The 11,802-nt window shown below is 41.1% G+C and overlaps 1 protein-coding gene across 1 annotated transcript; it reads right to left on the reverse strand.

Annotated features, from left to right (window-relative positions):
* Positions 1-267: 267 nt before the first annotated feature.
* Positions 268-3,313, reverse strand: LOC311037461 (monocyte chemotactic protein 1B-like). Its single transcript, XM_084046636.1, has 3 exons — positions 3,118-3,313; positions 1,382-1,490; positions 268-961 (listed from the first exon to the last, which is right to left on the reverse strand). Exons 1-3 carry the CDS (start codon positions 3,185-3,187, stop codon positions 868-870), a joined length of 273 nt encoding a protein of 90 aa, XP_083902762.1. The 5' UTR covers positions 3,188-3,313; the 3' UTR covers positions 268-867.
* Positions 3,314-11,802: the final 8,489 nt, after the last annotated feature.

Genomic DNA, 11,802 nt, shown 5'->3' on the forward strand with positions numbered 1-11,802 from the left:
GAATCAAACCCGTGACCCGACTCGACTGACAGCGGTCAGGCTGCATTAGAGCCTATGTGGTATGTGCCTTAATCACTAGGCCATCGGCGCCCCAAACTACAAGTGATTTGTATTGTTTATTATTGTGTCACATTGCAACGTGAGCCATTGCTCATGTACATTGTACGTGAGCTTGTACATCTGCTATTTGTGCTATTATTTGCTTCCCAATTTGAAATATTTGACAAAAAACAAAAACCTTTGGATGCCAGGTTTAATGGGGTCAGCCATTTATTATTCACACCGACAGCATAATGTAAATTATATTTACAGTTTCTCTGAATATCAAATAAACCACACATTTGTCAGGCATAAATAATACAGATATTTACAAGTTTAACATAGCGTGTATCTCGGACTCAAGGGAATGAAATGACTTGTGGTCCATATGTGAAAACATTCAACGGTCAACTTGGTGTCAGGTGAGGTAAGTGGAGGTTTTCTGGTCTTCTGGTTCTAAATAGGGTTGAAGTGGAGGAACCCAACCGGATCCAACACAGAGGAACCGGAATCGGTTCCATTACATTTGGAACTGTTTCCGGAACCGTTTTTTTTATCACACTGTCAGAGCTGGTGTGTGGACTTCATGTCTGCTATACAATTACAATACTGGTGGGTCTCAAACTTTATCATTTCAAGGACCACCATAACTCTGAGAGTGTACACGCTCCGAGTTAAAGACATCTAAGGGTCTATTTGAAACCCCCTATAGGAATGGTTAAAGGGAACCGCAATCGTTAAAATCCTAAAGGATCCCAAACCTAGTTCTAAGGTGATTTACTGTAAGTGGAGGTTCATGGAGCTATGGTCTTCTGGTTCTAAGGTGCATCAGATGTTCTTGGCGTCCAGGAAGGCCACACTCCTCTGGGTCCAGGGTGCTGAAGGGTCAGCACAGATTCTCTTGTCTTTCACCGTGTAGAACCTGTGAGCAGAACGGAGAGGTCAGTCTCAACACATTGATCACTATTGATTGATTGATTGATTGATTGATTGATTGAATACTTTATTAAAACATTGAAAACTAAAAGGATAACACAAAAACCCTGGGGGTTTGTTTTCCATTATGATCGCATGTACAATCAGTCCATATACATCATACATCTCGTCATGTTTTAGTCATCAAAGAGCTATGTTTAGCTCAAAATGATTTTGTCATTGTTAACGAAAACAACACTGTCTGTGACAAACCACCTTGAAACTTCAAATTTGTCATGATGACTTACTGCCTCTGTCTTATTGTTTTTTTCTTTGAAAACCCTGTTTTGTAAAGACGTTATATAAATAAAGTGTCTTATGGTATCTAAAAATGTCATAGCATTATACTATAATGTTTAAGACTTACACTAGTGCAGGGATGGCACAGGACTGTGTACTCTGTGTGTAGTAGCTGCTGAGAAGTTGTTTTCTGATGATGGTTCGTTTGATCTCCCTGCAGCAGTCTCCTATTCCACCTGTTGGACATGAAGAAGACATGTGTCACCCACCAGTGTTGGACACTCAACTCAACAAAAAATGTATAGAGCACATTTCAATGACCGAAGCCAACCAAAGTGCTATACAACACTGCAATAGAAACAACAATGTTACAATACATACAATGCAAAAATACAATACAAAAATGCAAAAAATACATGCAGCAATAAAACTATTAAAAAGTGCATAGCAGAACATAGTGAGGTAGAGTCAGTGGTCGTGGAGTATCAGATTAACTGTGTTCAAAGGCCAGAGAAAGGAAATAGGTCTTCAGTTGTGTTTTAAAAATGTTTATGGACTGACTGAGCTTTATGGGCAGCTGCAGCAAAGCTGCCCATAAATGATAATTATTAAATTATAAAACATACATTAACCACTTTAGCCCTATACATAGGCTATTTGAAAATAGCCGGTCTACAAGCTCACAACACGTCGCATCACGATGCGTTGTGAGCTTGTAGATCTGCTATTTTCAAAAATGTTTGTACTTTTATTTTTGGTACTTCAAGTACATTTTGATACCCAAGTACCCCCAAATTATTATGTATTCGGCCACGGACCCCCATTTGACAAGATTTTGTGACAGGGACCCCCATACAAGATATGTGTTATATAGATATTTACATATTATTATTTATTTTTTTGTGGGGGGGGGGGGGGGGGGGGGGGGTAGCAGATCTGCAAAGTCACAACAAGACGTGGTGTGAGCTTGTCGATCGGCTATTTTCAAATAGCCCATGTATTTAGATTTTAAAGAGGTTAAACTGAATTGTATGCTATATTAACAGATTTTGCTGGGGACCCCCTGGAACCCCCTCAGGGAGCCCTGGGGGTCCCCGGATCATTGAGGGGGTTCCAGGGGGTCCCCAGAAAAATGAGAAACAGTTTAAACAGTCCTGTTATAAATAATTTCTCTACAACAAAAAAAATCAAATAGGAGGGTCCGTGACCAAATATACACAGCAGCTATATCACTTTGGTGATCCTTGAGATGAAGATGTTTGAGACCCACTGATCTAAAACATTTACAGAAATGTATTAATTATGTCACTAAAACAGCTGGCAAATGTTTCTGTTTTTTTTTCCTTTTTTGGGGGGGGGGGGGGGGGGGGGGGTTTAACCAATTTTTTTTTTTTTTTAAGGGGAAAATGTGGAATATTTTTTAAACATTTTAACAATACAAATATTGTATGGGGGTCCTTGGCACCATATTAATTTGGGGGGTCTTTGATATGAAAATGTTTGAGAACCACAGGCTTATAAATAACATTTAGGAAGCAAAAGCCCAAATAAGCATCTACACTTTAGATACAAACCCCCCCAAAAAACGCCAAGTTAATGTATGTTTTGTGATAATAATCTAAATCAGCAAAGTAACTAGTAACAATAAAGGTGTCAAATAATTATAGTGGAGTAAAAGTACAACATTTGCCTCTGAGATGTAATGGAGTAGAAGTAAAACTATTGGAAATGGGGAATACTCCGGTAAAGTAAAACAAATCCTCAAAAGTGTATTTAAGTACAGTACTTGAGTAAATATACTTTACAACACTGCTTATAATGAGCAGAAATGGCAAAAACTGGGTCTTGACTGGTTGAACATACCTTTAGCTGAGACGGCGGGCAGCGTGCAGAGGGCAATGAGCAGGAGGAGGGGGAGGTAGAAGGTCTTCATTGTGTGTCTATAAACTCTACAGGACCACTGATGTGATGTGAGGCTAGAATTGCGTCTGAGCTGCTGTGTCTTTTTAAACCCACCACCACCGACCGACACAGAACCAGCTTCCTCCAAGCCCTTCACAGCTCATCCACGCACCCACTTATAGGCTACTGTTATTACCGTCCCACGTCTGGAAAGAATAGTGACAGTTTCCCTCCCCCCCACAAGACAGAGTCTCCACCATGAGGACCCCAGCAGCTGAGTCAGGGGTTTTCCATCGGGGGAATCATGGGTGGGCTTTACAACTTTCACTTTTAACCTGGCGTCCCTATTTCGGGGAAACACTTTCAAAGAATACAAAAAAAAAGAACCAAAAATAGCCCATCGACAAGCCCAATAAGTGGTTAAGAAGAGAGCCCCCATACTATATATCTAAAAAAAACTATTTGGTTCTTAGTTTGGTAGTAGCTTAAGGCACATGTTACTACTGTGGTGGAGCAAGCACTCATTCTCACAACCACACACGCACGCACGCACGCACGCACGCACGCACGCACACACAGTTCCGTTGAAACCTTGTAGTATGTGGTTGCTACATGCATGCATAGCAACCTGTGTGTGACTTTTCAGGAAATGGAAAAAATATATAATAACTACATAGTTATTATTTAGTCACAAACTCTTTATAATACTTTTCATTGGTTCAATATATTTATAAAACCCACAGGCACACTTCTTTTTTATTATTATTATTATTTAAAGGCAATTTGAAATGTTATTGTTTGGTCCTCCTGTTTTATTTCTCACTGCACTTTATATTTTATATGCTTTTTTTTCATTCTGTTTTTTGTTATTTCATTTCTTCAGTTTTATGTTAAGCACTTTGTAACCTTGTGTTGATAAGTGCTTTATAAATTGCTATTATTATAATTAAAGCGGCACTATGTAACTTTTTTTAATGAATAAAATGTAATGTTGTCCAATCTGTATGGTAGAGTATGCTAATACAATATAACGTATACAATTGGGGTTGTTGTATTGTGTCTTCCTGCTCTTCTATTGAGCCATTTAGATCGCGTCAAAGGTCATGTCTCACCTAGATACAGGATGATGGTCAAGATTCAATTTATCCCCTGAGCAAGCATGCATGCTCTATTAGCTCAATGGTAAAAATGTCAGCACCGTGTTCAAATTCAAGGTAGAAGAGGAAAGTTACATACTGCAGCTTTAATATAATTATAAATGAAATACTATAATCTTTTGTGATTTAGCTTTTTAGCTTGTAGTCATGTAAAGATGCTTGTAAAAGATTATTTAGACTTCCATTTTTTAAAGACACATACATAGGATGCACTCAACATTATGTAAAACTAGTCATGCAGATTTTTAATATCAATCTTAACTGCGTGCATTTCCAAGCGAGTATGAAGACAATAGTGGTTCTGACTTCATGTGAAAGTCTGCTGTCTGCACAGAGAAGATCAGATCTGACAGACTACACCGCCTGTCTGCACAGAGAAGATCAGAGTTCACAGATCACAGAATAGTGTGGAGAGGGGATGTGTAGAGTGACATCTAGTGGCTGAATGTCGTCTAAGGCTTAATATCAAAAAATGTGTTTTACATAAGTCTGCCTCCTGGTGGCGCTATAAAAGGCAAATGTGAAAAATGCAGGGCAAAGGTTTTTCCTTGGCCTCTAGAGAGTGTGCATACAAAGTTTTACACTGATCGGTGCAGTTATAGGTAAAAACACGAATCGGCCTGTTACAGCGCCACCATGAGGCTGATTTGAACATTTTCAAATGGCATTTCTTCTTCGGCCTAATGGGAATGTGTGTGCAAAATTTCACGGACATTGCATGCTGTTCAGGATTTGAGGCATTGTGTTCGAAACGGAGTACTCCTGCAAACTTTGAAAGGCATTTGTTGCCAATCAGGATGGAATATGAAAAATCTGAAATGAGACGTTTCTTTTCATGACTATAGAGATACTGTGTACCGATTTGCAGGATTTTCGGCCAAAATATGTAGGAGTACTGTCCTACGGCCTCCTGGTGGCCCTATAAAAGGCCCATGTGAAAAAATTGGAGCAGAGGTTCTGCTCTGGCATCCAGGGAGTGTGTGTGCACAGTTTCGCTGCGATCAAGCCAGCGGTGCCAGAGATTAACACAAAATGACAGAATGACACATGGACGGACGGACGGACGGACAGGGAGTAAAACATATAGTCGGGGATCCACAGGCCCAAAAGCTCTTGAAAATGGGTTGAACCTGTGATGTCATGCTATACTTTTTTTTTGTGCTTTTTCTATTAATTTGGTCATTAAGGTCCACAGAATGAGAGGCCTGCTCTGCCGGAAACATCGCGAAAAAAAGGTATTGCCATTTTTGTAAAATGAAGCCTTTATTTTTTTGCCCATTTTCGCCTATTGTAAAAAACTAGGTTTCTTTTCTTAAAGTGCTCAGTAGGTTGTGTAGGCTGTCAATAAATGATTCCCAGATACACAGAACACATATGTGAACAACACCAAGTCCAAAAATACACTCACAAAGCCTTTCCAAATGATTTATAGACATTTTTGGTACCAAAAGTGCACCCGTTTTTTGCATTTTCCACAATACTTTCATCTTTACTTCAATAGTAATCAACTTTGCCATGGGTTATGACATCAGCCAATGTCTCATTCTTTTCATCAATCTTTATAGTCATTCCACAAAAAAGAATATTAAAATCAACCCTAAATTAAAGGAACTGTGGTGACTTTATTACCCTTATGCTCAACATTCCCAGAATTTTGAGCCAGCCTATTATAGCCTAGGCCAGTCCTAGGCTGGACTAGGCTGTAATAGGCTGGACTAGGCTGTACTAGTCCAGCCTAGTACAGCCTAGTCCAGCCTATTACAGCCTAGTCCAGCCTAGTCCAGCCTATTATAGCCTAGTCCAGCCTAGTCCAGCCTAGTCCAGCCTATTACAGCCTAGTCCAGCCTATTACAGCCTAGTACAGCCTAGTACAGCCTAGTCCACCTATTAAAGCCTAGTACAGCCTAATCCAACCTATTACAGCCTAGTCCCGCCTATTACAGCCTAGTCCAGCCTAGTCCAGCATAGTCCAGCCTATTAAAGCCTAGTCCAGCCCAGTCCAGCCTATTAAAGCCTAGTCCAGCATAGTCCAGCCTAGTCCAGCCCAGTCCAGCCTAGTACAGCCTAGTAGAGCCTAGTCCAACCTATTATAGCCTAGTCCAGCCTAGTACAGCCTAGTACAGCTATTACAGTCTATTACAGCCCAGTCCAGCCAAGTCCAACCTATTAAAGCCTATTACAGCTTAGTCCAGCCTATTACAGCCCAGTACAGCCTAATAGAGCCTAGTAGAGCCTAGTACAACCTAGTCTTAACTAGTCCAGTCTGTTCCATGCTAGTAAAGCCTATATCGCCCTCCCCTACTCTGTTCCACCAAAAGGCTGCACTAGGCTAGACCTGGGTGTACTAGGCTTTACTGTACTAGACTCTACTGGTCTCTAATAGACTGTTTTAAATTCCAGTAGGCTGTGCTGGTCCGTACTAGGCTATATTAGGCTGTACAAGGCAGATCTGTATCATGGTCTACAAAGGTTCATGCAAAACTATTGCTCGTGCACACACAAGCTATTGCCCATGTACACAGTGGTTAGTCCCTATGGGTTGAGGATCTACAGGGCTGACAAGAGCCTAGTACAGCCTAATAGAGCCTATTAGAGTCTAGTACAGCCTAGTACAGCCTAATCTATCCTAGTCCAGCCTTATCAGTCCTAGCATAGCCTGGTACCCCTCCCCTATTCTGTTCTCCCACCAGGCTGGACTAGGCTAGACCGGGGTGTACTAGGCTTTACTGTACTAGACTCTGCTGGGCTCTAATAGTCTGTTTTTTTTCAGCTATAGCAGGCTATGCTAGGCTGTACTGGGCTCTATTAGGCTATAGAAGGCAATACTTTACGTTGGCCTACAAATGTTCATGCAAAACTATTGCTCGTGCACACACAAACTATTGCCCATGTTCCAGTTATCTGACGGATAGAACACAGGCTGTTGTAGCTGATGGTTGTAAATCTAGTTCTATGTCTATTGGTAAAGGTGTCCCGCAGGGCTCAATTTTGGGCCCCCTTTTATTTACTCTCTATGTTAATAATATTGCAATCCCCACCCCGCACTGTGATGTCCATTTCTATGCTGACGACACAATTTTATACTGCATTGGCCCGACGATAGAAGTGGCCACTGCACATTTGCAGACTGCCTTTAATAGGTTTCAGTGGGCTTTAATTAATCTTAAGCTTGTTCTGAACTCTAAAACAAACTAAATGTATGGTATTTACTAGGTATCTAAACATAAATCCCTCAACGGGTGTTTACACTCTTAAAGGTGAACAAATTGAGCTGGTCTCCTCTTATAAATACCTGGGCATCTGGCTAGATTCTAAGCTCTCATTTAAGATTCATGTGGAGAACCTTAATAAAAAACTACGAGGACAGATTGGTTTCCTCTACAGAAACAGGTCCTGCTTTTCCTTTACCAGCAGAAAAACTGTTATTCAATCTGTCATAATGTCGGTGTTTGACTATGGTGATGTGCTGTACATGCACGCTTCAACCTCCACACTTAAGCCTCTCGATGCAGTCTACCACAGTGCCCTACGTTTTATCACTGGTGATGAATATCTCACCCATCATTGTATTTTATATGATAAAGTGGGTTGGCCTTCTCTCGCAGTACGGAGAGAGCAGCATTGTATGTAATTAATTTACAAGGCCTTGTGTGGTAAGCTTCCTCTGTACCTATCTTCGCTTTTAGAGCCAAAAGTTACTGGACATGCAACGCGTTCACAATCACACATTAGATATACAAGTCCACGGAAGAACAGTGAACAAGGAAAGACTGCTTTCATGTATTATGCTCCACACAAATTTTACAAACTTCAGGACTCTCTGAAACTGGAGCGATTGGTCTCAGTAGAAACATTTAGGGTACTTCTTGAGGACACATTGCATAGTAACTGCTCCTGTGTCATGTAACACTATATTTATTTGTATCTGTGATGATCGTAATTTGATTCAAATGTTTGTTATGGTTTTTCATTATGTATGTATTTAATTTGTTTCAATTGCTGTTATCAGGGTGTTCTTTAAAAACGAGAGCTTTGCTCTCAATGGTCTCCCCTGAATAAATAAAGGAAAGAAAGAAAGTGGTTAATCCCAATGGTCTGAGTATCTACAGGGCTGACAAGGGACTAGTACAGCCTAATAGAGCCTATTAGAGTCTGGTACAGCCGAGTACAACCTAGTCTAGCCTAGTCCAGGCTGTTCCATGCTAGTATAGCCTATACCACCCTCCCCTAGTCTGTTCTCCCAAAAGGCTGGACTAGTCATGGGTGTACTAGGCTATACTGTACTAGACTCTACTGGTCTCTAATAGGCTGTTTTAAGCTCTAGTAGGCTGTGCTGGGCTGTGCTCCTATAAGAGGGTTTAGGACCCATCCGTGGTGAAAGGGTTCGTGAAAATTGTCTTTCGCTGTGACACCATGCTGTGGAAAACACGCCCATAGGCTAAGCTTTACAGGACATGCTTTGATTGGCTAGCGAGACACATGATGAAATTAACTTCAAACTTCGCAGACGCGCTGTGATTGGCTAGCGAGACACATGATGAAATGAATAATAATGTAAAGAATGTTTAAACTAAAGTTAGCAAAATATTTGCTGATATATATTTGAAAAGAATAAGTCATTGACTGATGTCATGACCCATGGCACACGTTTCTTTTGTGGGGGTACAGGTGTTTTCAAGAAGAAAAAAAGGCTCTGGGAATTTTGAGCATAAGGGTAATAAAGTCACCACAGTTCCTTTAATTTAGGGTTGATTTTAATTTCTTTTTTTGTGGAATGACTATACAGATTGATGAAAAGAATGAGACATTGGCTGATGTCATAACCCATGGCAAAGTTGATTACTATTGAAGTTAAGATGAAAGTATTGGGGAAAATGCAAAAAACGGGTGCATTTTTGGTACCAAAAATGTCTATAAATCATTTGGAAAGGCTTTGTGAGTGTATTTTTGGACTTGGTGTTGTTCACATATGTGTTCTGTGTATCTGGGAATCATTTATTGACAGCCTACACAACCTACTGAGCACTTTAAGAAAATAAACCTAGTTTTTTACAATAGGCGAAAATGGGCAAAAAAATAAAGGCTTCATTATACAAAAATGGCCATAACTTTTTTTCGCGATGTTTCCGGCAGAGCAGGCCTCTCATTCTGTGGACCTTAATGACCAAATTAATAGAAAAAACACAAAAAAAAAGTATAGCATGACATCACAGGTCCTCTCAAATTTTCGGTGACTGGATCCCCGGCTAATACTCTCTTGCCAGGCCTTTCGGCCTGGCGGAGACAATAAGACTTTCGAAAATACGGTTCGGAAAAGCTAAATACATACATGGCATAACCCCCCCCCCCCACACACACACACACACACACACACACACACACATGTACATGTACTTTCTGCATTGGATTTTTGCCATTTAAATACTTTTGTTGTGCTATAAAATCATGAATCTATCCAGTATAGGCAGGGCTCCCGACTAACCTTTTTTTAATGTATTAATTTATAAAAAAATAATGTAACAGGGGCACGGTGTCGCCTCACAGCAAGAAGGTCCAGGGTTCGATTCCCGCCGGGGACGCTGTGGGCACTGGGGGCGTGTCTTCTCCTCCGCGTCATCAGCGCCCATACCTTAGTTGGGGTTGGCGAAAGGGCCTACTCTGTGTGGAGTTTGCATGTTCTCCCCGTGTCTCCTAGGGTAGTTAATACCCTCACAAAAACATGTAGTAATCCTGGTCGCTATACCGCCGCTCCATTACAGCCGGGGCGCCTGATGGAGGGGAAAGGAACTGGTTGGAATAACGTGTTCCTTCCACGCGCTACGTCCTACCGGGGAAACTCCCCCCTATCAGGTGACAAGAAGGTCAGTTGACTCTCGTGCATTGAAGGAGGCATGAGCTCGGCTCATGGGCTCCCTAGGCTGACGGGGGGAGTGTAGGCAGGTTTCTGAACTCTCCACAGCCCTCCTCTGAGACACAGAGAGAGTAGACCGAGGGCCGGTCTGGGACCAAAATTGGGACCCACCACAACCGGCGCGCAGATAGCAGATACTCTACCGCCTCACTCCGTCGAGGCACATTCAAACGCACTCCCTTAATACCACCACTTTTACTGAAAAGCATCCCATGTTCTGGAGTTCATTTTTAATATTTGGGCCCAGTGACCCACTCGCCCAGCGGCCCTCTGGGCATATGCCCGGTATGCCATATGTCGGGTATATGCCCCTGTCATCTTATAACGAACATTAGTGAGGACCAATTATATGATGATAAGGTTGAAAATGGGTGAAGTGCTCCTTTAACTTTGTTACCCCGCTAAGGCATACCAAAGTGTAGGGTACAAAAATAGCAATTATATAGAAAAGATTTACAAAATGGTACTTGCATTCATTTGCATATAGAAATGGTTTAAAAGTGTTTTAAGCATCAAATATAAAGGGAAGACTGGTACAAAAAAGAAATCAAACATAAATCAAACAAAGGAAAAGGAACAGCGGTCCTAGGTGCCACTTGTTCTTAAGGTGGACCTACAATCAATGACAAAAACACATTGGTCAGTTTATAATGTGCACATGGCACGATATCATATAACATCAACACAACATAATAAAATGCACTAATGCCATCTACAAGCCATCTTAAGTTTATACACGCCTCAGTGGTTTCACACAGGCAAACCTCCCTCTCAACCGGTTACATACACACACACCACAGAACAGGCCCCCTGTCTCCACCTGCATGTGTTAGAGCAATGACATTATACATGCAAGTTAAACACAGTGTTACACAAAAACAAACTACCGCACATATATCAACCCTTGTTCACCTTTGCACATACATATACTCACATTTCTTCCATTTAAATGCCTACATGTAGCTGAAGCAGCCACACACAATGGACCGGCACAACAGTACAGTGGCACAGACAGACCTGACAATATAAAAACATTTCATTGTGTAGACCATACAAAATACAACAGTAAAAGCGAGGATACAAAACAGAACCAAACAAACAGGCTTACCGAGTTAACAGGTCAGCACCCAAACATCCCCCTCTCAACATGCTACCAGCAGTGTTGAGGACCCACAGATTACCGACCTGTTAGCTGCCTGTTTAGAACCCTCTTAAATAGGAGTCTCACTCAGGACGTCAGTCTGTACTCTGCTACCCTCTAGGGGCTACAACTTTTACCATAGGTGGACCTACAATGTTTCACCTCCGCAATACCTTTAAGTTTGACCTTTTTGTCTACACACACACACACATGTAATTTCTTCTTCACACTTTATGTAAATACTTGTAAACAGGAATACATCGTCACTGTCGGGCAGAAACCTCCATATCTCCATATTTCAACAAAAAAATCCTATAATTTTTTGGGTGAACTATCCCTTTAAATGGTTTGTATGGGTTGTTGTCATGGCCTAATACATAAGAAAACACTGATTAAATGTATTAAAAACAATTTATACATTTTGTTCAGTGTTATTA

This window comes from Gymnoscopelus microlampas (assembly GCF_963454915.1).
Source record: "Gymnoscopelus microlampas genome assembly, chromosome: 21".
Taxonomy (NCBI): Eukaryota; Metazoa; Chordata; class Actinopteri; order Myctophiformes; family Myctophidae; genus Gymnoscopelus; species Gymnoscopelus microlampas.

Excerpts from the sequence above, each read along its gene's own strand:
- LOC311037461 (XM_084046636.1), bottom strand. The coding sequence starts at position 3,187 with ATGAAGACCTTCTACCTCCCCCTCCTCCTGCTCATTGCCCTCTGCACG. Across the intron at positions 1,491-3,117 it reads GCCCGCCGTCTCAGCTAAAG|GTGGAATAGGAGACTGCTGC; the intron begins GTATGTTCAACC and ends CATGTCCAACAG. Across the intron at positions 962-1,381 it reads TGTGCCATCCCTGCACTAGT|GTTCTACACGGTGAAAGACA; the intron begins GTAAGTCTTAAA and ends TTCTGCTCACAG.